The sequence below is a fragment of the Cherax quadricarinatus genome, chromosome 42 (assembly GCF_038502225.1).
Source record: "Cherax quadricarinatus isolate ZL_2023a chromosome 42, ASM3850222v1, whole genome shotgun sequence".
Taxonomy (NCBI): Eukaryota; Metazoa; Arthropoda; class Malacostraca; order Decapoda; family Parastacidae; genus Cherax; species Cherax quadricarinatus.
The window spans coordinates 6250627-6278397 of NC_091333.1; the positions used below are offsets into that span (position 1 = coordinate 6250627).

General features: G+C 39.2%; 1 protein-coding gene across 1 annotated transcript in view; it reads left to right on the forward strand.

Moving 5' to 3' along the window:
* The window catches only part of LOC138853842 (zwei Ig domain protein zig-8-like), an 18311-nt gene extending 443 nt beyond the window's left edge, over positions 1-17868 (forward strand). The window contains exons 2-5 of the mRNA XM_070093150.1: positions 738-881; positions 11189-11360; positions 15872-16008; positions 17030-17868. Coding sequence (XP_069949251.1) covers positions 738-881; positions 11189-11360; positions 15872-16008; positions 17030-17145 — 569 coding nt within the window. The 3' untranslated portion in view covers positions 17146-17868. The remainder of the gene's footprint in view (positions 1-737; positions 882-11188; positions 11361-15871; positions 16009-17029) is intronic.
* Positions 17869-27771: the final 9903 nt, after the last annotated feature.

Genomic DNA, 27771 nt, shown 5'->3' on the forward strand with positions numbered 1-27771 from the left:
TTGCAGCTGTGTCGATTTTTGTGATGTTATAGCAGTTAGGTAATGGCAGATTTTCCTCCCGGGTTTAATGTGTTTTAATAATGTTGTTTTAATGTTGTGTTTTAGTGTCATGGTAACTTTCGTGTTGCTGTGTGTGTGTGTGTGTGTGTGTGTGTGTGTGTGTGTGTGTGTGTGTGTGTGTGTGTGTGTGTGTGTGTGTGTGTGTGTGTGTGTGTGTGTGTGTGTGTGTGTGTGTGTGTGTGTGTGTGTGTGTGTGTGTGTGTGTGTGTGTGTGTGTGTGTGTGTGTGTGTGTGTGTGTGTGTGTGTGTGTGTGTGTGTGTGTGTGTGTGTGTGTGTGTGTGTGTGTGTGTGTGTGTGTGTGTGTGTGTGTGTGTGTGTGGGTGGGTGTGTGTGTGTGTGGGTGTGGGTGTGGTGTGATGTGTCCTGTTGGTACAGTTCTGTTACAGGTACTGATCATGTACTGTTCCTCCACAGGTACACACTGACTGTACTGCTCCACAGTACACAGCCACTGTCAGGTCCACACACTGATCACTGTACCGTTCCTTGAGGTACACACTGATCCCCACCGTTCCACAGTACACTGACACTGTACCGTTCCACAGGTACACTGATCACTGTACTGTTCCACAGGTACATTCACCTGATCACTGTACCGTACCTTCCACAGGTACACACTGATCACTGCACCGTTCCACAGGTACAAGACACTGACCTTACTGGTACTGTTCCACAGGTTCCACACTCAACTCTAACTACGAGTACCCCAACAACTGGAAGCTACAGATACGGTACGCTCAGAAGAAAGATGGAGGCCTTTATGAATGTCAAATATCAACCCATCCCCCTCAGATAATGCGAGTGTATCTGAGTGTCTCAGGTGAGTGTCTCTCAGTGTCTCCAATGTCTCTCAGTGTCTCCCAGTTGCTCTCAGTGCCTCCTAATGTCTCTCAGTGTGTTTCAGTGTCTCTCAGTGTCTCCCAGTGTTTCCCAGTGTCTCTCACTGTCTCCCAGTGTCTCTCAGTGTCTCACAGTGTTTCCCAGTGTCTCTCACTGTCTCCCAGTGTCTCTCAGTGTCTCTCAGTATCTCCCACTGTCTCGCAGCGCAGTGTCTCCAATGTCTATTAATGTCTCCCCCGGTCCTCCCAGTGTCTCTCAGTGCCTCCCAGTGTCTCCCAGTGTGTTTCAGTGTCTCCAGTGTCTCTCAGTGTCTCAGTTTTCGTGTGTCTGAAAGTTTTCACCACTTCCGCCCAAATCTCCCTCACCCCAATATCTTCCCCAACCTAAATTTCCGGACAGAACCCCCCCAATCTCCCTGTCTTCTGCCTCTTAACCTAATTCTTTACCCAAGCCACTAAACACACACACACACATACACACACACACACACACACATACACACACACACACACACATACACACACACACACACACACACACACACACACACACACACACACACACAGGATGTTCCAGAGATGGGACACACCAACAAGGGGTCACAGTTGGAAGGTGAAGACACAGATGAATCACAGGGATGTTATTAAGTATTTCTTCAGTCACAGAGTTGTCAGGAAGTGGAATAGTCTGGAAAGTGATGTAGTGGAAACAGAATCCAAACATAGCTTTAACAAGAGGTATGATAAAGCTCATGGAGCAGGAAGAGTGGTTTAGTAGCGACCAGTGAAGAGGAGGGGACAGGAGCTGTGAATCGACCCCTTCAACCACAACTAGGTGAGTACACACACACACACACACACACACACACACACTTGCATGTTAAATATTCCCTCCAGCAAAGAAGAAAGAAGAAAAAAACTTCAATAAACACGTCAGGAAATCTGTCTAGTCTGGGGAATATTCCTGAGAAATTCTCCCTAAACTCTATTATTGCGAATAAATTTTTCATCTCTAGACACGCGACATTGTCTCTCTGCGACGCTAGAAGTCTCTGTCTCTCCCGGGGGTCTCCCGCTCCTCCAGGTGACCTGGAAAAGTGTAAATCGCTGTAAAAAAATGTAAAAAAAATATATGTGACCATTTGCGACGACGTATCTAATTTAATGGTTGTAGGTATGATTCATGACTTCCTTGTCGAAGTTCGTAGGTTCGAGCATACAGTCTTACATATACATACATTCAACTCTTCCTGTTGATGTTTTGCCTATGTACATACACACGTACACGCATCAATTCCAGACTGAGCGAATGATTACCTCAAACTCCTCTATTTTCACCGTTCTTCTTCGTATTGGACTGACAAAGCCACTGGCTGGCGAAACGTTTCCTCAGTAAAGTGGCTGTGATGGTCACAGCCACTACAACCTCAACTTCACAGGGGGAAAGGTAAGTTCTTCTGTCCAACGTCAAGAACAAGGCACAGTTGCTTGTTCCTCTTAACCCGAGGGTAAGATGTGCTGGTGGTAAATTCAACCAGAGCCAAGAGACATGTTTACTGAATTATTTACACCACTGCTTTGTACTCCGTGGAGCGCATGCAGTTCCTTATTATCATTGTCAATACTGACACAGATTTACCCAAAATGCTGGTTGACAAAAGCCACGGACGAGGCGAAACTATGTATTAAGTATATTTCGAAACCAATCAACATAAAAAGAGTGTCTAAGAGATCCAGCAAAAAATGAGAACAATAATTGAATCCCACAGCTTCCTTGCCCACATGATCACTGGTTGTGACACTCTTTCAACCTTCTCTGGAAGACTGTAAGGAGAACTGGGGATATACTGAAGCCAGTCGAGCCATCCTGGGATCGAACCTGCTTGATGGCGTTCATGCTCAAATTATTTAGTGCAATCAGGACATCTTCACTGCATCAATATCCATATATTACGCACTAGAGACGTGTTAGCTAACAGTCAGTGTCATATTCAAGATTTCAGAATGAGCGACTTCTTTCTAGTTTTACTGACGTCAGGTACCATTCCTAGAGGACAAATTTCTTCGTTCAACAGAGGCTGGTCGGTGATGAAACGGGTCTAGTGAAAAGATATGCAAATGCCTTTGTTTTACACACCTGTGTAGGTTTATTTCACACACCTGTGTAGATGTATTTTACACACATGTGTGCTCGGTCTGTTACTGGCAAATGCGCTCACAATACACCTCTTCCAAATGGATTTTAAATAAAGGCCTTGGACTCGTCTGTCTACAAATATAACCAAATAAATATCTTTCTCCTCCAAATTTCCACTTCCCGAATGTGAATTTAGACAGAATATCATTACCAGAACCACACTGTCATTTGATTTAGGAAAATTGCAACAAGTACCTGCACTGTATATATATATATAGTATATATATAATATATATATATATATATATATATATATATATATATATATATATATATATATATATATATAAACACTGATCTCTAGCTGAAGGAGACTCGAACCTACGAACCTTGGAACAAGGTACGCCGTTCTTTACCAATCTACCCACACTGGACCAATACCTTGGAGTCCAGTTTGCGCTAGACTTTGATCCAAGGCAGCCAGCTTGCATTGTTAATATCTCTAGTAAGGCTGATCCATACAGGGGATGAGATGAAAAGCTATAAGCCTTCTCCCTGAAAGCTGGCTGCCTTGGATCAAAGTCTAGCGCAAACTGGACTCTGGCATTGGTCCAGTGTGGGTAGATTGGCAAGCATCTGCGTACCAATTTGTCTTCCAAGGTTCTGTAGGTTCTGAGTCTCCCCTTCAGCCAGAGATCAGGTGTTTGCATATATCTGCCTGCTCTTATTGAATTCTTAGATATATAATTATATTATAAGAGAGATATATATATATATATATATATATATATATATATATATATATATAACGTGGAAAGTATAAGATTTGCAACACATGATTAATACCTGTATATATTTGATTTAAAAGATTTATTAATTATTATTATTATAATATAAAAAAGAAGCAATAAACCACAAGGGGTATACAGAAAAAAAAGAATTATTAAGAATATTCCGGTGTGGTGCAGCAGTGTTCATGATGTTGTGGCTGAAGTTTTCCTCGTTTTTTGTCTTCAGCCTGAAAATGTGTTTCATGGTCTACGTGAGAGTATTGAATGTTAGAAGTGTTGAATGTTAGGAGTATTGAATGTTAGGAGTATTGAATGTTAGAAGTGTTGAATGTTAGGAGTATTGAATGTTAGAAGTGTTGAATGTTAGGAGTGTTGAATGTTAGGAGTGTTGAATGTTAGGAGTATTGAATGTTAGGAGTATTGAATGTTAGAAGTGTTGAATGTTAGGAGTATTGAATGTTAGAAGTGTTGAATGTTAGGAGTGTTGAATGTTAGGAGTGTTGAATGTTAGGTGTGTTGAATGTTAGGAGTATTGAATGTTAGGAGTATTGAATGTTAGGAGTGTTGAATGTTAGGAGTATTGAATGTTAGGAGTATTGAATGTTAGGAGTGTTGAATGTTAGGAGTGTTGAATGTTAGGAGTGTTGAATGTTAGGAGTATTGAATGTTAGAAGTGTTGAATGTTAGGAGTGTTGAATGTTAGGAGTATTGAATGTTAGAAGTGTTGAATGTTAGGAGTGTTGAATGTTAGGAGTATTGAATGTTAGAAGTATTGAATGTTAGGAGTGCTTGAATGTTAGGGAATATTGAATGTAGAAGTATTGAATGTTAGGAGTGTTGAATGTTAGGAGTATTGAATGTTAGAAGTATTGAATGTTAGGAGTATTGAATGTTAGGAGTGTTATTGGAATGTTAGGGAGTATTGAATAATTAGAAGTATTGAATGTTAGGAGTATTGAATGTTAGGAGTATTGAATGTTAGGAGTATTGAATGTTAGAAGTATTGAATGTTAGGAGTGTTGAATTTTAGGAGTATTGAATGTTAGGAGTATTGAATGTTAGGTGTATTGAATAATGTTAGGAGTATTGAATGTTAGAAGTATTGAAATGTTAGAGTATTGAATGTTAGGAGTGTTGAATGTTAGAGTATTGAATGTTAGAAGTATTGAATGTTAGGAGTATTGAATGTTAGGAGGTTGTTAATGTTAGGAGTATTGAATGTTAGGAGTATTGAATGTTAGAAGTATTGAATGTTAGGAGTATTGAATGTTAGGAGTGTTGAATGTTAGGAGTATTGAATGTTAGGAGTATTGAATGTTAGGAGTATTGAATGTTAGGAGTGTTGAATGTTAGGAGTATTGAATGTTAGAAGTGTTGAATGTTAGGAGTGTTGAATGTTAGGAGTGTTGAATGTTAGGAGTATTGAATGTTAGAAGTGTTGAATGTTAGGAGTATTGAATGTTAGGAGTATTGAATGTTAGGAGTATTAAATGTTAGAAGTGTTGAATGTTAGGAGTGTTGAATGTTAGGAGTATTGAATGTTAGAAGTATTGAATGTTAGGAGTATTGAATGTTAGGAGTATTGAATGTTAGGAGTATTGAATGTTAGGAGTGTTGAATGTTAGGAGTGTTGAATGTTAGGAGTATTGAATGTTAGAAGTATTGAATGTTAGAAGTATTGAATGTTAGGAGTATTGAATGTTAGAAGTATTGAATGTTAGGAGTATTGAATGTTAGGAGTGTTGAATGTTAGGAGTATTGAATGTTAGGAGTATTGAATGTTAGGAGTGTTGAATGTTAGGAGTATTGAATGTTAGGAGTATTGAATGTTAGAAGTATTGAATGTTAGAAGTATTGAATGTTAGGAGTATTGAATGTTAGGAGTATTGAATGTTAGAAGTATTGAATGTTAGAAGTATTGAATGTTAGGAGTATTGAATGTTAGGAGTGTTGAATGTTAGGAGTATTGAATGTTAGGAGTATTGAATGTTAGGAGTGTTGAATGTTAGGAGTATTGAATGTTAGGAGTATTGAATGTTAGGAGTATTGAATGTTAGGAGTATTGAATGTTAGAGTATTGAAGAATATTAGGAGTATTGAATGTTAGGAGTATTGAATGTTAGGAGTATTGAATGTTAGGAGTATTGAATGTTAGGAGTGTTGAATGTTAGGAGTATTGAATGTTAGAAGTATTGAATGTTAGGAGTGTTGAATGTTAGGAGTATTGAATGTTAGGAGTATTGAATGTTAGGAGTATTGAATGTTAGGAGTGTTGAATGTTAGGAGTATTGAATGTTAGAAGTATTGAATGTTAGGAGTGTTGAATGTTAGGAGTATTGAATGTTAGGAGTGTTGAATGTTAGAAGTATTGAATGTTAGGAGTATTGAATGTTAGGAGTATTGAATGTTAGGAGTATTGAATGTTAGGAGTGTTGAATGTTAGAAGTATTGAATGTTAGGAGTATTGAATGTTAGGAGTATTGAATGTTAGGAGTGTTGAATGTTAGAAGTATTGAATGTTAGGAGTATTGAATGTTAGGAGTATTGAATGTTAGGAGTGTTGAATGTTAGGAGTGTTGAATGTTAGAAGTATTGAATGTTAGGAGTATTGAATGTTAGGAGTATTGAATGTTAGGAGTATTGAATGTTAGAAGCATTGAATGTTTGGAGTATTGAATGTTAGGAGTATTGAATGTTAGGAGTGTTGAATGTTAGAAGTATTGAATGTTAGAGTATTGAATGTTAGAGTGTTGAATGTTAGGAGTATTGAATGTTAGAAGTATTGAATGTTAGGAGTATTGAATGTTAGGAGTATTGAATGTTAGGAGTGTTGAATGTTAGAAGTATTGAATGTTAGGAGTATTGAATGTTAGGAGTATTGAATGTTAGGAGTGTTGAATGTTAGGAGTATTGAATGTTAGAAGTATTGAATGTTAGGAGTATTGAATGTTAGAAGTATTGAATGTTAGGAGTGTTGAATGTTAGGAGTGTTGAATGTTAGGAGTATTAAATGTTAGAAGTATTGAATGTTTGGAGTATTGAATGTTAGGAGTATTGAATGTTAGGAGCATTAAATGTTAGGAGTGTTGAATGTTAGGAGTGTTGAATGTTAGGAGTATTAAATGTTAGAAGTATTGAATGTTAGGAGTGTTGAATGTTAGGAGTGTTGAATGTTAGGAGTATTAAATGTTAGAAGTATTGAATGTTTGGAGTATTGAATGTTAGGAGTATTGAATGTTAGGAGTATTAAATGTTAGAAGTATTGAATGTTTGGAGTATTGAATGTTAGGAGTGTTGAATGTTAGAAGTATTGAATGTTAGAAGTATTGAATGTTTGGAGTATTGAATGTTAGGAGTATTGAATGTTAGGAGTGTTGAATGTTAGAAGTATTGAATGTTAGGAGTATTAAATGTTAGAAGTATTGAATGTTTGGAGTATTGAATGTTAGGAGTATTGAATGTTAGAAGTATTGAATGTTAGGAGTATTGAATGTTAGGAGTATTGAATGTTAGGAGTATTGAATGTTAGGAGTGTTGAATGTTAGGAGTATTGAATGTTAGAAGTATTGAATGTTAGGAGTATTGAATGTTAGGAGTATTGAATGTTAGGAGTATTGAATGTTAGGAGTATTGAATGTTAGGAGTGTTGAATGTTAGGATTGTTGAATGTTAGGAGTGTTGAATGTTAGGAGTGTTGAATGTTAGAAGTATTGAATGTTAGGAGTATTGAATGTTAGGAGTATTGAATGTTAGGAGTATTGAATGTTAGGAGTATTAAATGTTAGGAGTATTGAATGTTAGGAGTGTTGAATGTTAGGAGTTTTGAATGTTAGAAGTATTGAATGTTAGGAGTATTAAATGTTAGGAGTATTGAATGTTAGGAGTGTTGAATGTTAGGATTGTTGAATGTTAGGAGTGTTTAATATTAGGAGTGTTGAATGTTAGGATTGTTGAATGTTAGGAGTATTGAATGTTAGGAGTGTTGAATGTTAGGAGTGTTGAATGTTAGGAGTGTTGAATGTTAGGATTGTTGAATGTTAGGATTGTTGAATGTTAGGAGTGTTTAATATTAGGAGTGTTGAATGTTAGGAGTGTTGAATGTTGGGAGTATTGAATGTTAGGAGTATTGAATGTTAGGAGTATTGAATGTTAGGAGTGTTGAATGTTAGGAGTGTTGAATGTTAGGAGTGTTGAATGTTAGGATTGTTGAATGTTAGGAGTGTTGAATGTTAGGAGTGTTGAATGTTAGGAGTGTTGAATGTTAGGAGTGTTGAATGTTAGGAGTGTTGAATGTTAGGAGTGTTGAATGTTAGGAGTATTGAATGTTAGGAGTATTGAATGTTAGGAGTATTGAATGTTAGGAGTGTTGAATGTTAGGAGTGTTGAATGTTAGGATTGTTGAATGTTAGGAGTGTTTAATATTAGGAGTGTTGAATGTTAGGAGTGTTGAATGTTGGGAGTATTGAATGTTAGGAGTATTGAATGTTAGGAGTATTGAATGTTAGGAGTATTGAATGTTAGAAGTATTGAATGTTAGGAGTATTGAATGTTAGGAGTATTGAATGTTAGGAGTATTGAATGTTAGGAGTGTTGAATGTTAGGAGTATTGAATGTTAGGAGTATTGAATGTTAGGAGTGTTGAATGTTAGGAGTATTGAATGTTAGGAGTATTGAATGTTAGGAGTATTGAATGTTAGGAGTATTAAATGTTAGGAGTATTAAATGTTAGGAGTATTGAATGTTAGGAGTGTTGAATGTTGGGAGTGTTGAATGTTAGGAGTATTGAATGTTAGAAGTATTGAATGTTAGGAGTATTGAATGTTAGGAGTATTGAATGTTAGGAGTATTGAATGTTAGGAGTATTGAATGTTAGGAGTGTTGAATGTTAGGAGTATTGAATGTTAGGAGTATTGAATGTTAGGAGTATTGAATGTTAGGAGTATTGAATGTTAGGAGTGTTGAATGTTAGGAGTATTGAATGTTAGGAGTGTTGAATGTTAGGAGTATTGAATGTCAGGAGTGCTGAATGTTAGGAGTATTGAATGTTAGGAGTATTGAATGTTAGGAGTATTGAATGTTAGGAGTATTGAATGTTTGGATTGTTGAATGTTAGGAGTGTTGAATGTTAGGAGTGTTGAATGTTAGGAGTGTTGAATGTTAGGACACACACACACACACACACACACACACACACACACACATACACACATACACACACACACTCACACATTTTCCAAAAATATATCAGAAACACTTTCACTGGCCTCAACTTGTGACTATCCTCTCTCTCTCTCTCTCTCTCTCTCTCTCTCTCTCTCTCTCTCTCTCTCTCTCTCTCTCTCTCTCTCTCTCTCTCTCTCTCTCTCTCTCTCTCTCTCTCTCTCTCTCTCTCTCTCTCTCTCTTTCTCTCTTTTCCTCAATATATTCGCTCCCTCAATCCTCCATTCCTGATGCTCTTACTCTCCAATCTTCCCCACTCCCCAGCATCCCTACTCATGGGTCCCACAGCTCAGGTCCCACCACTCGCAAATCTCATTCATTAATGGAGGACTGAACGGCTGGTCGGTGGAGTGATCCCCAGAGATGCTCACCATCATCTCACGCTTCTGTCTTACTGCCGGATGCTGGCCCTGCCCGGAGATGAAGAATGCATCCCTCCTTTGTGATGAAATTTGTGTCTCTCTCCCACAATACCTCTGTCTCCCACAGTGTCTCTTCCACAGTACCTCTGATAGTTTCCCATATTGTCTCTCCCACACTGCCTATAGCAGTCTCCCACAGTGCCTCTAACAGTCTCCCACAGAATCTATCCTACCTGTTTTTCCCACAGTACCTCTGAGAGTCATCCAGTGTCTCTCCCACAGTGTCTGCTATAGCGTCTCAACCACAGTGTCTCACCCACATTGTCTCACCCATATTGTCTCACCCACTGTGCTTCACCCACAGTGTCTCTCCCAGAGTATCTCACCCACATTGTCTCACCCACAGTGTCTCACCCACAGTGTCTCACTCACAGTCTCTCACCCATAGTGTCTTACCCACAGTGTCTCACCCACAGTGTCTCTCCCAGAGTATCTCACCCACATTGTCTCACCCTCAGTGTCTCACCCACAGTGTCTCACCCACAGTATCTCACCCACAGTGTCTCACCCACAGTGTCTCACCCACAGTGTCTCTCCCAGAGTATCTCACCCACATTGTCTCACCACCAGTGTCTCACCCACAGTGTCTCACCCTCAGTGTCTTACCCAGAGTGTCTCACCCACAGTGTCTCACCCACAGTGTCTCACCCACAGTGTCTTACCCACAGTGTCTCACCCACAGTGTCTCACCCACAGTGTCTCACCCACAGTGTCTTACCCACAGTGTCTCACCCACAGTGTCTTACCCACAGTGTCTCACCCACAGTGTCTCACCCACAGTGTCTCACCCACAGTGTCTCACCCACAGTGTCTTACCCACAGTGTCTCACCAACAGTGTCTCACCCACAGTGTCTCAACCTCAGTGTCTTACCCACAGTGTCTCACCCACAGTGTCTCACCCACAGTGTCTCACCCACAGTGTCTCTCCCAGAGTATCTCACCCACATTGTCTCACCAACAGTGTCTCACCCACAGTGTCTCACCCTCAGTGTCTTACCCACAGTGTCTCACCCACAGTGTCTCACCCACAGTGTCTCACCCACAGTGTCTTACCCACAGTGTCTCACCCACAGTGTCTCACCCACAGTTTCTCACCCACAGTGTCTTACCCACAGTGTCTCACCCACAGTGTCTCACCCACAGTGTCTCACCCACAGTGTCTCACCCACAGTGTCTTACCCACAGTGTCTCACCAACAGTGTCTCACCCACAGTGTCTCACCCTCAGTGTCTTACCCACAGTGTCTCACCCACAGTGTCTCACCCACAGTATCTCACCCACAGTGTCTCACCCACAGTGTCTCACCCACAGTGTCTCACCCACAGTGTCTCACCCACAGTGTCTCACCCACAGTGTCTTACCCACAGTGTCTCACCCACAGTGTCTCACCCACAGTGTCTCACCCACAGTGTCTCACCCACAGTGTCTTACCCACAGTGTCTCACCAACAGTGTCTCACCCACAGTGTCTCACCCTCAGTGTCTTACCCACAGTGTCTCACCCACAGTGTCTCACCCACAGTGTCTCACCCACAGTGTCTTACCCACAGTGTCTCACCCACAGTGTCTCACCCACAGTGTCTCACCCACAGTGTCTCACCCACAGTGTCTCACCCACAGTGTCTCACCCACAGTGTCTCACCCACAGTGTCTCACCCACAGTGTCTCACCCTCAGTGTCTCACCCACAGTGTCTCACCCACAGTGTCTCACCCACAGTGCCTGAGATAGAGATCAGGGACCCACGGGGAGCGGCAGTTACCGAGGCTTACTATCGTGTCGACTCCACCGTTGGTCTACAGTGTGTGGTGACGCCCGCGCCGCCCACTCGCCCAGTCCTCTGGTTCAGGGCCCACCACTCACTCACCACCCAGCCGGAGAGGGGCATCAGGTGGGTGCCCAGGGGACAGAAGGAGAGGTGAGAAGGATGGAAAGAATTGGTGAAACAAAAGCTCTTGGGCTACGAGATTAAACCTCTCTTGAGGGGACTGATTACCTGATATTCTGCTGTCTCTGGTGTCAACGCCTTCAAATTAATTCTGTACTGAACTGATAAAGCCACAGGTTGGCGAAACGTTTTCAGATGAAGATGCCCCAGGTGTTTCATCCGAGGCTAATTCTTCAGATGGCTTCATGTTTCGTGTCCAGTAGACGGAGGATCGAGCCTCCACCACCTCACTACTTTAGCCTCTCATATAAAGAGAATTTTTAGCATTACTCTTAATAATCAAAATTAACCCCAAAGATCATCATAAATAATAATAATAATAATAATAATAATAAATAATAATAATAATAATAATAATAATAATAATAATAATAATAAATAATACTAATAATAATAAATAATAATAATAATAATAATAATAATAATAATAATAATAATAATAATATAAATAACAATAATAATATAAATAATATAAATAATAATAATAATAATAAATAATAATAATAATAATAATAATAATAATAATAATAATAATAATAATAATAATAAATAATAATAATAATAATAATAAATAATAATAATAATAATAATAATAATAATAATAATAATAATAATAATAATAAATAATAATAATAATAATAATAATAATAATAATAATAATAATAATAATAATAATAATAATAATAATAAATAATAATAATAATAATAATAATAATAATAATAATAATAATAATAATAATAATAATAAATAATAATAATAATAATAATGAATACAGTTAGATTGACAGTACATTTGTTTTAAGATATTAAGAAGATATTATCTTTTTTATTTGCAAGATAGTAAGATACTATTTTTTTGGAAGATTAGTGAGGCATTATCTTTATACTGAAAGATTAAAATATTATCTTATTTGAAAGATAGTTAGAAAATATCTTTTTTTGGAAAGATGTAAGATATATAATTTGTTTAAAGATGTAATATATTATTTTTTTGGAATATTAGTAAGAAGATATTATCTTTTTTTTTGAAATATGTAAGATAATATCTTTTTTGATAGATGTAAGATAATATCTTTTTTGATAGATGTAAGATAATATCTTTTTTGATAGATGTAAGATATTATCTTTTTTGATAGATGTAAGATATTATCTTTTTTGATAGATGTAAGATATTATCTTTTTTGATAGATGTAAGATATTATCTTTTTTTGATAGATGTAAGATATTATCTTTTTTGATAGATGTAAGATAATATCTTTTTTGATAGATGTAAGATATTATCTTTTTTTGATAGATGTAAGATATTATCTTTTTTGATAGATGTAAGATATTATCTTTTTTTGATAGATGTAAGATATTATCTTTTTTGATAGATGTAAGATATTATCTTTTTTTGATAGATGTAAGATATTATCTTTTTTGATAGATGTAAGATATTATCTTTTTTGATAGATGTAAGATATTATCTTTTTTGATAGATGTAAGATATTATCTTTTTTGATAGATGTAAGATATTATCTTTTTTTGATAGATGTAAGATATTATCTTTTTTGATAGATGTAAGATATTATCTTTTTTTGATAGATGTAAGATATTATCTTTTCCTGAAATATGTAAGACATTATCTTTCTGTAAGATAGCAAGAAGATATTACCCTTTTTTTAAAGCTGTAAGATACTATATTTCTGGAAGATATATGAGAAGATATTATCTTTTTTGGAGCAAAAATAAGATATTATATTTCTGATAGATGGTAAGAAGATATTAATTCGGGAAGATTTTAGGAGGGGGCTGGTAAGATCGTAAGATTTTTTTTTTTTTTTTTGGGGGGGGGGTTAAACATGTTAAGATTTTTGTGAGTAAAGATAATAAGACGATATTATTTGCTCGTCGGTGATCGTATCTTCCGGCTATCGATTTTGCAATTTGCATATGATTTGCATAATCGGGAAGCTGAATGGTCGACCTACCCCTGCTTGTCAGATGCAATTATACCGCTGGCGGAGGAAGGAGTCTTGGGAGGGTACGAGAGAGAGAGAGAGAGAGAGAGAGAGAGAGAGAGAGAGAGAGAGAGAGAGAGAGAGAGAGAGAGAGAGAGAGAGAGAGAGTGGTCGAGGTGAGGCGGGGGAGAGAGATATTACTCAACCAATTTATTATGCTGGGAGAGGTCGTTTCATGCGAGGGAAATTGGATAAAACAAGTTGTAATTGGTTGAAGTTGGTTGTATTAATTAATGTGAAATTTGGATGTAATTGACTCAAGTGAAATTGGTAGTCATAATATGAGGTGGAATTTTTCGTAATAGGGCCATGTGTAATTGGTTATAACTGGGTGTACTAAAATTGCTTTTGATAAGCTGGAATTGGTTGTAATTGGATGTAGTGGAATTGGTTCTACTAGAGTGAACTGGAACTGATTGCAACAGGTTAAGGCGGAACTGGTTGCAATAGGCTAAGGTGAACTTGGTTGTCATAGATTGCAGTGGAATTGGTTATAATGAAGTGGAATGAAATTGGTTGTAACAGGTTGAAGTGAAGTTGGTAAAATAAACTGAAATTAATTTGGGAGTGAACGAATAAAGTGAAATTGGTTGTAAGAAGTCGAAATTAAATTGGGTTGTAATAGGGTGAAGTGAAATTGGGTGTAATAGGGTGAAGTGAAATTGGGTGTAATAGGGTGAAGTGAAATTGGGTGTAATAGGGTGAAGTGAAATTGGGTGTAATAGGTTAAAGTGAAATTGGGTGTAATAAGATAGAGTGAAATTGGGTGTAATAGGTTGAGGGAAAATTGGGTGCAATAAAACGAAGTAAAATAGGGATGAAATTAAATTGGGTGTAATAGGATAAAGGAAAATTGGGGATAATAGGACGAAGTGAAGCTGGGTGTAATAGGGTGACGGAAAATTGGCTCCATAAAATGGGTCACGTCAAACTTTCCTAGAAATTAAAAAAAAAAAAAGATCTCTGTACTTAGAAATTCGATTCTTAAAATTGGTTCACCATAAAAGTTAGCGTCCTCTAAAATCAGCTGTATTAGCAAACTTTTGAGGGTGCAAAATTAGGAGGCTGGGATTTTCTTTTTTTTCCTTGCAAATTATTATGTTTCCTTCGTAATTGTTTTGTTTATTATTCTTTTCTTAGGGATAAGGGGAAGACAAGATGATTTATCAGGCTGTGAGGAAGAGTCTGTGTGGATATGATGCTGGTGTTGTCTTTCTTATTTAGGCTTGTTGATTTTCTTCAAGATTTTCTTCTCTGTCGTGTTTTCCACGCCACTTTCACTCCCTTCCTCCGTTTTCTCTTCCTTTCTTCTTCTTCTCTTCTGTTTCTCCGTTTTTCTTCCCTCCTGTCCTGTCGTCGGCTTATCACAAACACGTATATTATTAGACATCAAAAACCACACACACACACACACACACACACACACACACACACACACACACACACACACACACACACACACACACACACACACACACTGATATATTACATAGAGTCACAAAGCAGTCAAAACTCCCTGTGTTTAATATTTTTGATACCCAAGATATTTACTCAAATGACCCGCACTTGGGACTTGTCAATGGTCCGTCTTGGACCATTGACAAGTCCCAACTAAGCGAAAAAGTGCAGAGAAGACCAGAAGTTAGAAACCTGGACTTCCTACTCATTTCCACACCATTGCAAGCTCCCGAAGAACTGTTGATTGCAACACGGAAGGTCTAGAGCTATCATTATATATGAGGCCAGCTTCCTCTTTCAGAGACTCAGTGTTACGATCCAGAGTGTAAATGCCTGCAGCATTCTGGGCACGCAGTCCACCGCCGAGAAGCTGGACGAAGTATTCGAGATGTAGCTCTGAGTTGTTATCTATGTCGTTTTACTCCCTACTGTATTTTTGTCAGTGTATTTTGTCAATGTATTTTGTCTTTAACCCTTAAACGGTCCAAACGTATATATACGTTTTTTCAACATCTAAAAGTATGTAAAAAAATGTAAATCTTTTATGTTTTACATTTCAAAATATGTAAAAAAAAATAGATCTACTTTTGTAAACTACGAATTTAAACGTCGATCTGTTTGGACCGTTTAAGGGTTAAATAAAATATCTATAAAATATAGGGGATGGTAGGAGAAAATTCTCAAACAGCTTCAGGGAGAACCTTGAGTTTTCCCTGAAGCAAATTTATTCTTTTCTCTGAGGATGAGGGTCCCCAGCCAGACTTAAAAATGTAAGTTGCTGCAGGGTAGACACCTCCCGCAAGGCTATCTACTAACAGTCTACCTGTCTACCTGAAGGGTAGACACCTCCCGCAAGGCCATCTACTAACAGTCTACCTGTCTACCTGCAGGGTAGACACATCCCGCAAGGCCATCTACTAACAGTCTACCTGTCTACCTACAGGGTAGACACATCCCGCAAGGCCATCTACTAACAATCTACCTGTCTACCTGCAGGGTAGACACGTCGCTCATGGGCTCGGGACTCAGTTCTTGGCTTCACATCGCTCGCGCCTCCGTCAGTGACTCCGGCAACTATACTTGTAGCGCCGGTGACGCCGTCAACACCTCCGTCAGAGTCCACGTTCTTGACGGTGAGTCCTCTCTCTCTCTCTCTCTCTCTCTCTCTCTCTCTCTCTCTCCCTCTGGTTATCAATTCCTTCTCTTCAACCTTTCATCGTCGCTAATTCCGAACTTTTTTTCTGGATAATAGCCGTCATATCTCTTTCTCCTTGGCTTCTAATATTCCTTTCACTTAAAGTGATTTATCCTTTTATCTTTATGTGTGTGTACTCACCTATTTGTGGTTGCTGGGATCGATTCACAGCTCCTGGCATTACCTTTTTCACTAGTCACTACTAGCTGACTACTCATTACTCTCCCACTGCTCCAGGAGCTTTATCGGTACCTCTTTGGCGTGTGTGTGTGTGTGTGTGTGTGTGTGTGTGTGTGTGTGTGTGTGTGTGTGTGTGTGTGTGTGTGTGTATGTGTGTGTGTGTGTGTGTGTGTGTGTATGTGTGATTATTTATTTATCGTTACAAGAGTGTGGGTCATGTTCGAAGTGTCATGTCTCCAGCATGTCTCCAGTATTTTACTGTCTTCTAGTTCCCCCATGGTTGCATTACCTCACTCTTTTCTGCTAGTGTGACTTTGTAAATGATCCAATTGGGACCGTAAAGTCATGATAAGCTCCTCTCTCCTATGTGCGGGTTATTTCTGTATTGTTATTTGCTGGTGTCTATTTGTTTTTCTCCTTAATCACCATTTAGATGCGTTTTGCCTATAGTTCCGCTATTCAGAAATCTTTCCTGCCTTCGCTAGATTTAGCACTTGCCATTATTAATTCTTGTTAGAGGTTGTGAAATGGATTATGTCTCTGACTGATGTTTCTATTTGATAGCCACGTTATGGGGAGGAATAAAATTGGGAAACTACGTTTCGGACGGTCCTGGGACACTGTCTAGTCACGACCGACCGAAACGTCATCATAGGTTTTGTCTCCTTCTATTTGAGCAACTTGTTCTATTCTTTTTTTCGTCTTCTTTTTCCTCTTCATCCATTCTCTGGCCTCTTGGTACTTCTCAGTCTAACAGTTTGCGTATCTCTCCTCCACAGGAGAAAGTTCAGCAGCGATGCAACACTCCACTACTGACGGAGGGACTCTGGCTGACTGCCCCTCCTCTGCGTTCCTCGCCCTCCTCGCCTCCTCTCTCATCCTCGCCGCCAGCTAGGACACGCCAGGCTTACAACCGAGCCTGCATCAACTCCAGATAACGATATCAAATCCAGAAGCACCAACGCCACCAACGCCACCAACGCCACCAACGCCACCAACGCCACCAACGCCATACGCACCAACAGCAGACGCGGCTGTTTTGCGTGTGTCGTTCGGGGTGACGTTGGGCAGTGATGGAGAAACGGGAGTAGATTCTGTATTCTCACGCTCTGTCTCTGTATTTTCAACCCTAATATACCTTATACGTACTGAAATGTATCCAATAACGCAGGATCAACTGAAAAAAGTACATATATATCCCAATATACTAGCAAACGGAAATCCCTACAACATACACTCTATGTTAATCCTTTTGTACAGCACGAACAAGTGGTTTTAAGCAAATAACACAGACCGAGACTCGAACCCTCGAATTTTAACACGCCACCCAAGTAGTCTGTCAAAATTCGAGACGCCCTAAACCACGGAACAGGTGCCTAGTAGCATGTCACTCCTGTTGCGGACACATACGTGGCTGTGGCAAGCTATGGACTAATTTCATTCTCCTCTTGTTTGGAATACCAGTTACTGGGGTTGTGTCTCCCTCACCGTCAACAGGAGTGCACAATAGTGTTAGGGAATTGACATTTTTTAAGTGTTTTTAGTAATGGTTCACATCTTCATTTTATATACCTGTTTATGATAAATAAAAGTTTGTTGTACTATTTTTCGAGTGCTATTTTTATATATATATATATATATATATATATATATATATATATATATATATATATATATATATATATATATATATATATATATATATATATATATATATGTGTATATATATGTATATATATGTATATATATATATATAATATATATATATATATATATATATATATATATATATATATATATATATATATATATATATATATATATATATATATATATATATATATATATATATATATATATATATATATATAGCATTAGAACTGGACAAGATTCCAATGCCGTATTTATTCATGTGAGAAATTTTAACCATCCAATTGATTTTCAAAAAGTTGAGAAAGTTGTATCAAGCAAGTCCATGGTTGACAGAAATATAATTGAATCTTGTTTCATAAAAAGCAGTTTTGACAATAATATGAATATTTCCTTTGGTTTAAGTAAATTAGATCCATTTAAAATTAATAGAATTTGGGAAGAATTTAATAATACTTTAGACAAATAATAAATTTTAAAATTCTTAATTCTTGGGTAGAATAGTTTGTTGGTGGGTTTTGTGAAGGACCTGTCTAGTTGGGCCAGTGGGCCTGCTGCAGTGTTCCCTTTCTTACGAATCGCGCGTCAGGTGTTGCTTTGTTGTGGGATGTGATAGTGAGGTGTGGGCTAGACCCTTTATATACCTTCCTTTGATGCATTACTTTCATTGTTCCTTGATAATGTGAGTAGTCACGAAAGCGCTTGGAATTTCTATATTCTTTCACAGTGGTTGTTTTGCATATTCTGAAATCACCTGTTTACTGTGATCTTATTGCATATATACATATATATATATATATATATATATATATATATATATATATATATATATATATATATATATATATATATATATATATATATATATATATATATATATATATATATATATATATATACATACATACATATATACACTCAACATTTCAGTAAAATAAAAAGTAAAGGCATTATTTGTCTTTAAATTTCCTTTCACAAAATACAATGTTCACTTCACAATTTACATCAACAGTGAGATGAGACAACATCATCATTGATGCCAGTGAGGACCTCTTGATCCTCTGGATCCTCAACCTTCCTTCACCGATGATCCATAACAATGTCACGTGCCATCACGACCTTAGCCTCAAGGTGTATGGCCAATAAAAAGGTCAGAGATCAGTGTGTGTATATATTTCGCCTGCTCTTGCGAATTCCTTGCATATATATATATATATATATATATATATATATATATATATATATATATATATATATATATATATATATATATATATATATATATATATATATATATATATATATATATATATATAGGATGGGGTTCAAGGATGAATATTTGGATTTCTTCCTGAAGCCGTTTGAATATTCCACTTCCCCTACCACCCCATCTTTTCATATTTTTTTTACCATTAGGAATATTTTATTACATAATAATAGTTAATTTTAAGCCTACCCGTAATGCTATCCCTTCAAGTGGCTTTGGTATGCTGCATTTAACTGTATTCTTTTGTACTTCTCTGTATCATGTTCAAATTAATAAATAAATAAATAAATAAATAAATAAATAAATAATATAGTATAAAAGATTTAAGAGATACATTGTTGATATAAAGGTGGCATACACGGTACATGTTGTTACGTGTGTATCACCGATTATAAGGCGAAAATCTCATCCAGCTCCTCTGAGCTGGGGCGTGTGCCCAAAATGCAGCAGGCATTACCCCTTTGAACAGCCGCACTGAGCCGCTGGAACAGAAAACTAGCTGCCCTGGGATCCCTAGTTACCCTGATGAGTCTTTTTCCGAGCTCCTTAAGGAATTTAGATGCATTCTTTCCCCATGAGCCAAGGGTCTCTGAGCCTATGGGAACAAACATATAATGATGGGCAAGTTCTCCATATTTTCTAGACTTGGGACTCCCTGAAGCTGGCAGCTGCCCCTCCTTCCTCCCTGGTGTATTGGAGATAGGTATCAGCCAAGGTAGATGCACATGTATAGTCCCACACCACCTGCTTCCCATCTGTCCAGGCTTGAAGGGTGATACCATCTGGACGCTTCTAGCTGCCATCAGATCTGCATAGTTGGGGTGGCTCCCTTACTGCTGGGCATCCGGCTGTTGTGAGGCTCCTCTTGATAATGTTATTAACCTCCTTATGTCTTACAATCTTTCCCTCGGATTTACGGCACACAAGACCGTGGTACCCGAATCGGTCTGCTGCTTCACTGCCACAAATACACCTGTGTTCGGCGAGAATAGGGGCTGCAAGTCGAAGAGCAACACCGATGCGGATGGTCTGTGGGTCGAGGCGTGTGCCAAGGCTGGAGTTGGGAACAGCCAACAGAAAATCCCCTGCATGATGTGCTCTCACTGCCAGGAGGCGGGCTCTATCCTTCCCTGACACACTCTGAAGCATTGTTGAGGCTATATTTTCCACTATTGGACCATCCCAGTGCGACTGTTTGTAGTTGTTGGGGGGAGCAGGTCTGGTTTCAGAGCCCGTTAGATTATCCCAGATCATGGCTCCATCAATGAACTTTTGGTCCTTGACTCCAATCTTGTTCCTAAGATGTTCAGGGAGAATCGCTGCTACAAGCTCTCTGGATGCAATACATGAGGACAGAAAAGCAGGTAACGCAATCTGTGATGACTTGCGGACACCATTGCCTCCTAGTCTGACTGGAAGTGTAGTTTAGTTCCACTGCCCGTCTTCTAGAGTAAGGTTAAGTACTTTCGTAAAAATCTGCCTCAGGATACTGTCATATTTGTGCAGTATAGGCTTATCATATGAAGGTGCACATCTTAGGAAATATGTCGACCTGGGCAGACTCAAGCACTTTGTGAGAAGGTACAAGGCATCGTGGGTGTCCAGATTGCCTATTCGTTGTTCCATTCTCCTTAACTCTTCCAATTTCTTCCTGAGAATTGTGTCAATGGCATTGCTTCCCAGAGGTGCTCCTAGCAAGACACTATTTGTGGGGGCAATGACTGCTGCTCCTGGTAGTTTTGATCTCACTGCATTTATCACTTGTTGACTGACTGAGATGATTTCACATTTGGACGGATTCAGGATGAGACTCATTTCCTGTCCCCGTGTCATTACCTGTGTAAGATTATGTAGGAGGGACTCCTTTGTACCTGCTAGTGTGCCATCATCTAGGAACCAGATGTTTAGCTCGCTGGTCAATCTGACTGTGATTTCCCTAGCTGCTATACAGAAGAGAAATGGTGCAAGAGGATCTCCTTGTTGGACACCCTCCGATGATGTGATTTCATGCTCTCCAAAGAGAAGCACTGATTCCTTGCTATACCCAACTGCAACAAAAGGGAAAAGACCAGGGAAATGTTCTTGTACTGCTGCTAATACCACGTCTCTTTTCAGGAGATTGAATGCATTCTTGAAATCTAATTTTACCACTGCATTGTCCTCACGCAGGTTGTTGATATACGCCCTTGTTACATGAACCGCTTCTTCACTTCCTTGAGAGACCCCAAAGCCAAGCTGGTTTGGTTGAAGCATCATGGCTGCCTATGCACGAATACTTCGGACAGCAGCTTTGGATACGAGGCGGCGTAACGTGTTGCCTACTGCAATTGGCCGAATTCCTCCATCCTGTTTTTTAAGTGCACAAAGTGTTGCACCAAAAAAGAAAAATCTAATTTCATCAAGAATCAGACAAGCCAAGGAAATGTTGACGAACCTAGTGATCTCTGAAAGTATTGTCTCTGCAATTTCCCCAATAACTGGATTAACCATTTCCTTTAAATGCTGTGGCCTTATTCCAGTGTAACCCCCAGCAGAGCCAGATGGGAACGACATTAATGCTTTGTGAATGTCTGAGTCTTCCACAATCAATGGTTCCACAGTGGGGACAGAGGTGTTGGAACTGTTGGTGCCCCTGGTTTCCCTGGCAGGGTGCTTTCTTCTAAGTGCTTCAGCAGTGTCAGCATCCCTGGGAGCAACAGTATCTTCACTGGTAATAATTCTGATTGCCCCCACTGTGTTGCCCTCTTCAATTTTCTTGCTCACCTGGACTCTAACTTTTTCACTGTCAGTGGAGTGAGTGAGGGTTCTGCCTCTCCCTTTTTTGTGTTGACGGGGAAGGTGAATGAGGTTATCAGCTCTAGGAAAATCTCTTAAGGATTTAATTATCATTGAGACTAGCCTCTTTCCCCTTCTTTCCGGCACAGCTAAGCAGACATTGCCAAAAAGTAGCAAGTTGTGCCATGCCTTGATGGTTGGTGGAGCATTTAAGATAGTGGAACCATCGTTTACTATTTTCAGGAGGTCTGTAAGTTTCCCAGTTGCGTGTGGACGGGCTGCTTTGGGATTATGTGTGAGTGCTCTGGTACCTGTTGCTTTAATTGCTTCCTAGATATTATCTGATGAGATGAGATCTGTTGGAGAGGGTTCAGGTGCCTGAGGTGGCTCTGGATCATCACTTTCCACAGGAGGACATCCTGAACGAGGGCAACTACCATGTTTGTGGAGGAAACCATTAGAGTTGAGACAACGAAGCTGTAAGCATGACCGACACTTGCCTCTCCTACTATTGCCAGCCGTGCCATTTCCCTGGTTGCTTGCTTCCTCCTGGTTGGCATCCATCTGCTAGACTAGTTGAGGTTGCAGGGGTCGAGTCCGAGCTCCTGTGTGTGTGTGTGTGTGTGTGTGTGTGTGTGTGTGTGTGTGTGTGTGTGTGTGTGTGTGTGTGTGTGTGTGTGCAAAACTTGGCAGAGGGTGGAGCCACGCCCAGCTGGGAATCCCACTACCGTGTTTCACTTCCTGGATGGAGCACCAGCAGCACGTGTCGTTCCGTTACCTGGTCTTTGTTGTATTAGTGTAGTGGACGAGGAGCAGCTGTACAAGCTGTCTCAGGACCCTTACTCCAAGAAAATCTCAATTTTCCTTATTTCAAATGCACGGACGCAAAACAAGAAGGATCTCTTACGCTCATTTGCACTTTATGTGAGCAGTGGAATATTCCAAACGGACTGTCAAGCCTCCCAGTAGAGAATTTCGTTATGAATTGCGAGAAAAAATCTGAAAAATCACAAGCAAATACCACCACTCACAACACCATCTTCACACACACACACACACACACACACACAAACACACACACACACACACACACACACACGCGGGGCCAGGAGCTAAGACTCGACCTCTGCAACCACAAATAGGTGAGTACACACACACACACACACACACACACACACACACACACACACACACACATATATACATACATACATACATACATACATACATACATACATACATACATACATACACACATAAACACATACATACATACATACATATATACATACATACGTACATTACATACATACATACACACATAAATACATACATACATACATGCATACATACATACATACATACATACATACATACACACATACACACATAAACACATACATACATACATACATACATACATACATACATACATAAATACATACATACATACATACATACGTAAATACATACATACATACGTACATACATACATACATACACACATAAATACATACATACATACATGCATACATACATACATACATACATACACATACATACATACACACATACATACATACATACATACATACATACATACATACATACATACATAATTACATACATACATACATACATACATACATACATACATACATACATACATAAATACATACATACATACATACATACATACATACATAAATAAATACATATATATACATACGTACATACGTACATACATACATACATACATACATACAAAAATACATACATACATACACACATAATTACATACATACATACATACACACATAATTGCATACATACATACACACATACATGCAAACATACATAAATACATACATACATACATACATACACACATAAATACATACATACATACTGTTACGAACATAGTCAGTTGGTCCCTGAGTTATAGTGCTTTTCGTAACAAAAACTTAGTACGTCTAGGTACTCACTTCAGAGGAAAAGGAATTTTCTTAGTTTCTATTTAATTTATTAATAATCATAATAATCACTTAAATTCACCTTCTCATATTTTGCACTATGAGTAGAATACTTTTACCATTCCTCATTAAAACAACACAGTACTGGGTTTAGTATTTACAAATGGTTCTGAGTGAGTCACGAAATATTAGTATAGGCACATGCACAGGCGTTGCCTAAAAACTCTAACACATTAATAGATTTCTTATGATAGGGTTCACTTTACAATAAGTCCTCATACACTACAGAGGCTTGCTCACTTGGCTTCACTTTCTCTAAGAGCTTCTCAACCGCCTTCTCCGACCGAGATAAGTCTTAGCAGTAAGCTCCCGAAAATTCCTGGGATTTTCTAGGGAGGCAAATGGTGGTTTAGAGGTGGATACTTCCCTCGACCCTTCCTGGTCCAAAGGAGGGTATGAACTGAACTCTGTGAGGCTTTACCAGCCCACTTTGTCTCGGTCGGAACAGGGGTTGAGCAGCTCGAAACACCTACTGGTGCTTGGCCAGGTCACCAGCAGTTGACACTAAACGACCTACCTAAATACAAAGCTAAGTAATACGACCAGATAATATTATAAAGTCGAGTAAATCCATTTTAGCTACTAATGGAATTACTCCTGAATATAATATTAAATGAAATAGCAAAAATAACATGTAAAAGTATACCATTGTGATAAACAGTACTTAAAATGAACAAAAGGGTGTAACATCCCCTTCCCACGACCAAATGTCGCACTGTCAATAGGACACAAATAATCCTGAATCTTTTAGATACAGTAGAAGAACTGAAATACCAATATAGCAAGACTGATACATTTCACCGCCAATTTGTCCCAGACAATCTTGTGTTCTGAAGGTATTCAAGGAGGATATTGTTGAGACGACAGACATCTGCCTCAACAGAATTGGGTTTTCTCTCTTTGCCTTGGGTGACACGAATGCTGTCTCTCAAGTAAAATGTAAGGACACAGCAACTGGTCTCCAAGCTTCATCCTCCATAACTAAACTGTAAACAGTACCACTCATTCACATAACTGTAGGCAAAAAAGGAAATATTAGGTGTAAGTTAGAACAAGGGCATATTGGTGCAACTGGTTTAAGGGCGGGACAAAGCATCCGCAATTACATTATGTTTGCCCTTTATATATAGGATTTTAATAGAAAAAGGTTGAATTCTAAGGGCCCACCTCTGTATTCTGGCATTCTTAGCCTTCATGGTATTAATGAACGTCAAAGGGTTGTGATCTGAGTATACTGTAATCTGATGAGGTGATGTTCCCAAGTAAACTTCAAAATGCTCGAGAGAGATAACCAGGGCTAGAGCTTCTTTTTCTACGGTTGCATAATTCTTTTGGTGTGGCTTTAAGGTGGAGGAATAGTAACATATCGGATGTAGAATATCAGAGGAGTGGGAGGACTGCAGTAGTACTGATCCAACAGCATAACTGCTGGCATCTATATGTAACAGGAAGGGAAAGTTAAAATCAGGGCTTTTCAATACTGGAGAAGAGTTCAGTAATTGCTTTAACCTATTAAAAGCCATATTACATTCCTCAGACCAAGCGAATTTAATTTTAGAACTAGTTAGCGCGAAAAGGGGGGCGGCTATGTGTGAAAAGTTAGGGCAGAATCTTCTATAATACCCAGCCATTCCCAAAAATCTCTGCACCCCTTTTCTGTCTCTTGGTATAGGAAAGTCTACAATGGCTCTCACTTTTGCACTGATGGGTGCCACCGTCCCCTGACCTATATTGAAGCCCAAATACTTAATCATTGCTTGTCCAAATTTGCATTTGGACAAATTGATGGTAAAATTATAAGCATCTAATTTCTTAAAAAGAGCCTCCAGACGGACTAAATGTGAACTCCACTCTTCACTAAAGACTACTAGGTCGTCGAGGTAGGCTTCAACCCCCTCAAGGTTATAAGTAAGGTCATTCATAAGTCGCTGGAACGTGGATGCTGCGTTGCACAACCCGAATGGGGTAACCAAGTAGTTGAACAAGCCTCCATGCACTGTAAACGCTGATATGTCCTGAGCTCGGTCCGTCAGGGGCACTTGATAGTAGCCTCGCAGTAAGTCCAGCCGGCTCACATACTTGGCTCCGGCAACCATATCGATTAAATCATCTACCCTAGGCAAAGGGTAACCATCAGGAACTGTGACGGAATTCACCTTTCTATAATCCGTACACATACGATAGGTTCCATCTGACTTTGGGACTAACACACAAGGTGAGGCCCATGGGCTTTTGCTTCGTTCAATTAGTCCATGGGTCAGCAAAAAGTCGATTTCCTCCTTTAGAGCTTGGTGTTTAATAGGGCTTAAGCGATAAGGGGACTGCTTGATGGGTGCAGCTCCTTGGACATCCACGTCGTGTGTCCCCAACGTGCAACGCTTAGGTATATCGCCAAACAATGATGGGTACTTCAAAATCACATTTTTCACTTCTTTGGCTCTGTCACAGGCCAGATCTTTTAAAAAATCGTCCAGGGATCGTAGAACTTGAGTGTTTCTAAGACGGACTTCTATTCCTTTGGAGCAGTCCTCCAAATCCTCTGCTTCTTGCTGGGACTCTAGAAGAATGGCAGCGGTCGGGGCTAACCCTCCATAATATTTCTTCAATTGGTTAACATGGTATGTATGGTCTGATTTCTTTTTCCCTGGGGTACGAACAAGGTAATTCACTTCACTTAGTTTTTTAATGACTTCCAAAGGTCCCTCATATCTTGGTTTCAGTGCATGTCCGGGCATGAATTTTTGAGCCAATACTTTATCTCCGATGTTGAAAGAGCGAGAGGCCGCATGTTCATCATGTCGTAGTTTCATTTTAGCCTGGGCTTTCTTCAAGTTCTCTGCGGCTAGGTTCCTCGTGAAAGTGAGGTGTTCCTGCATCAAAGCCGGGCATACCTGAACTGACGGAGTAAGTCTTCCGGTCCATACATCTTTCAATACTGCGAGGGGTCCACGTACCGTATAACTATATATCAACTCAAAAGGGCTATACCCTAGACTTTCCTGCTCGCTTTCCCTTACGGCCAGGAGAAGGAAAGGAATGCCCTCGTCCCAGTCTTTACTGAATTGAGAAAAACTTTATTAAAGCGCGGACTATTGCGCGAGCATTTATTTTCCTCATGGGAATGGCTTCGGGGTAACGGGTGGCAGAATCCATTATAGTGAATAGGTACTGATTCCCCGCCTTGGTCCTGGGGAGTGGACCTACGCAATCGATGATTAAACGGGAAAAAGGCTCGCCATCTGAGGTGATAGGACAGAGAGGAGCTGGAGGTGGGGTATGAGCAGGTTTACCGATGGTCTGACAGACCCGGCAACTGCGAAGATGTTCCACCACGGTTTCCCGCATTCTAGGCCAAAAAAAGTATTTTGACAACTTTACCATAGTTTTCCTTACTCCTAGATGTCCTCCCATTGGACTATTATGGGCGACCTTCAATGCAAGCTCACGATAAATCCTAGGCAGGATTAATACATGCTTGGCCTTGGCAAAAGGTGCCCCTAGAGAATGTCTTCTGGTGGATTTCTTCATAAGTATACCCCTACTAGAATAAACACAGTCCTCTAGTTTCTCGGCCTCTTCTTCCGTTATCAACAGCTTTCTTACTTTCTCCAACGAGGGGTCTTCCATCTGTGCTTGGATTAGATCTTCAGGTCTAAACTTTTTAGCACCTAAAGAATCTAAAGTTGATTCTAGCCCTGCAGACACAGACGTCGCATCATTGGGCCAGTGGGTCGCACTAAACAATAGGTTCAAACCCAGATCAGCTTTGTCCTCTTCCTCCTCTGTTGATTCAGGA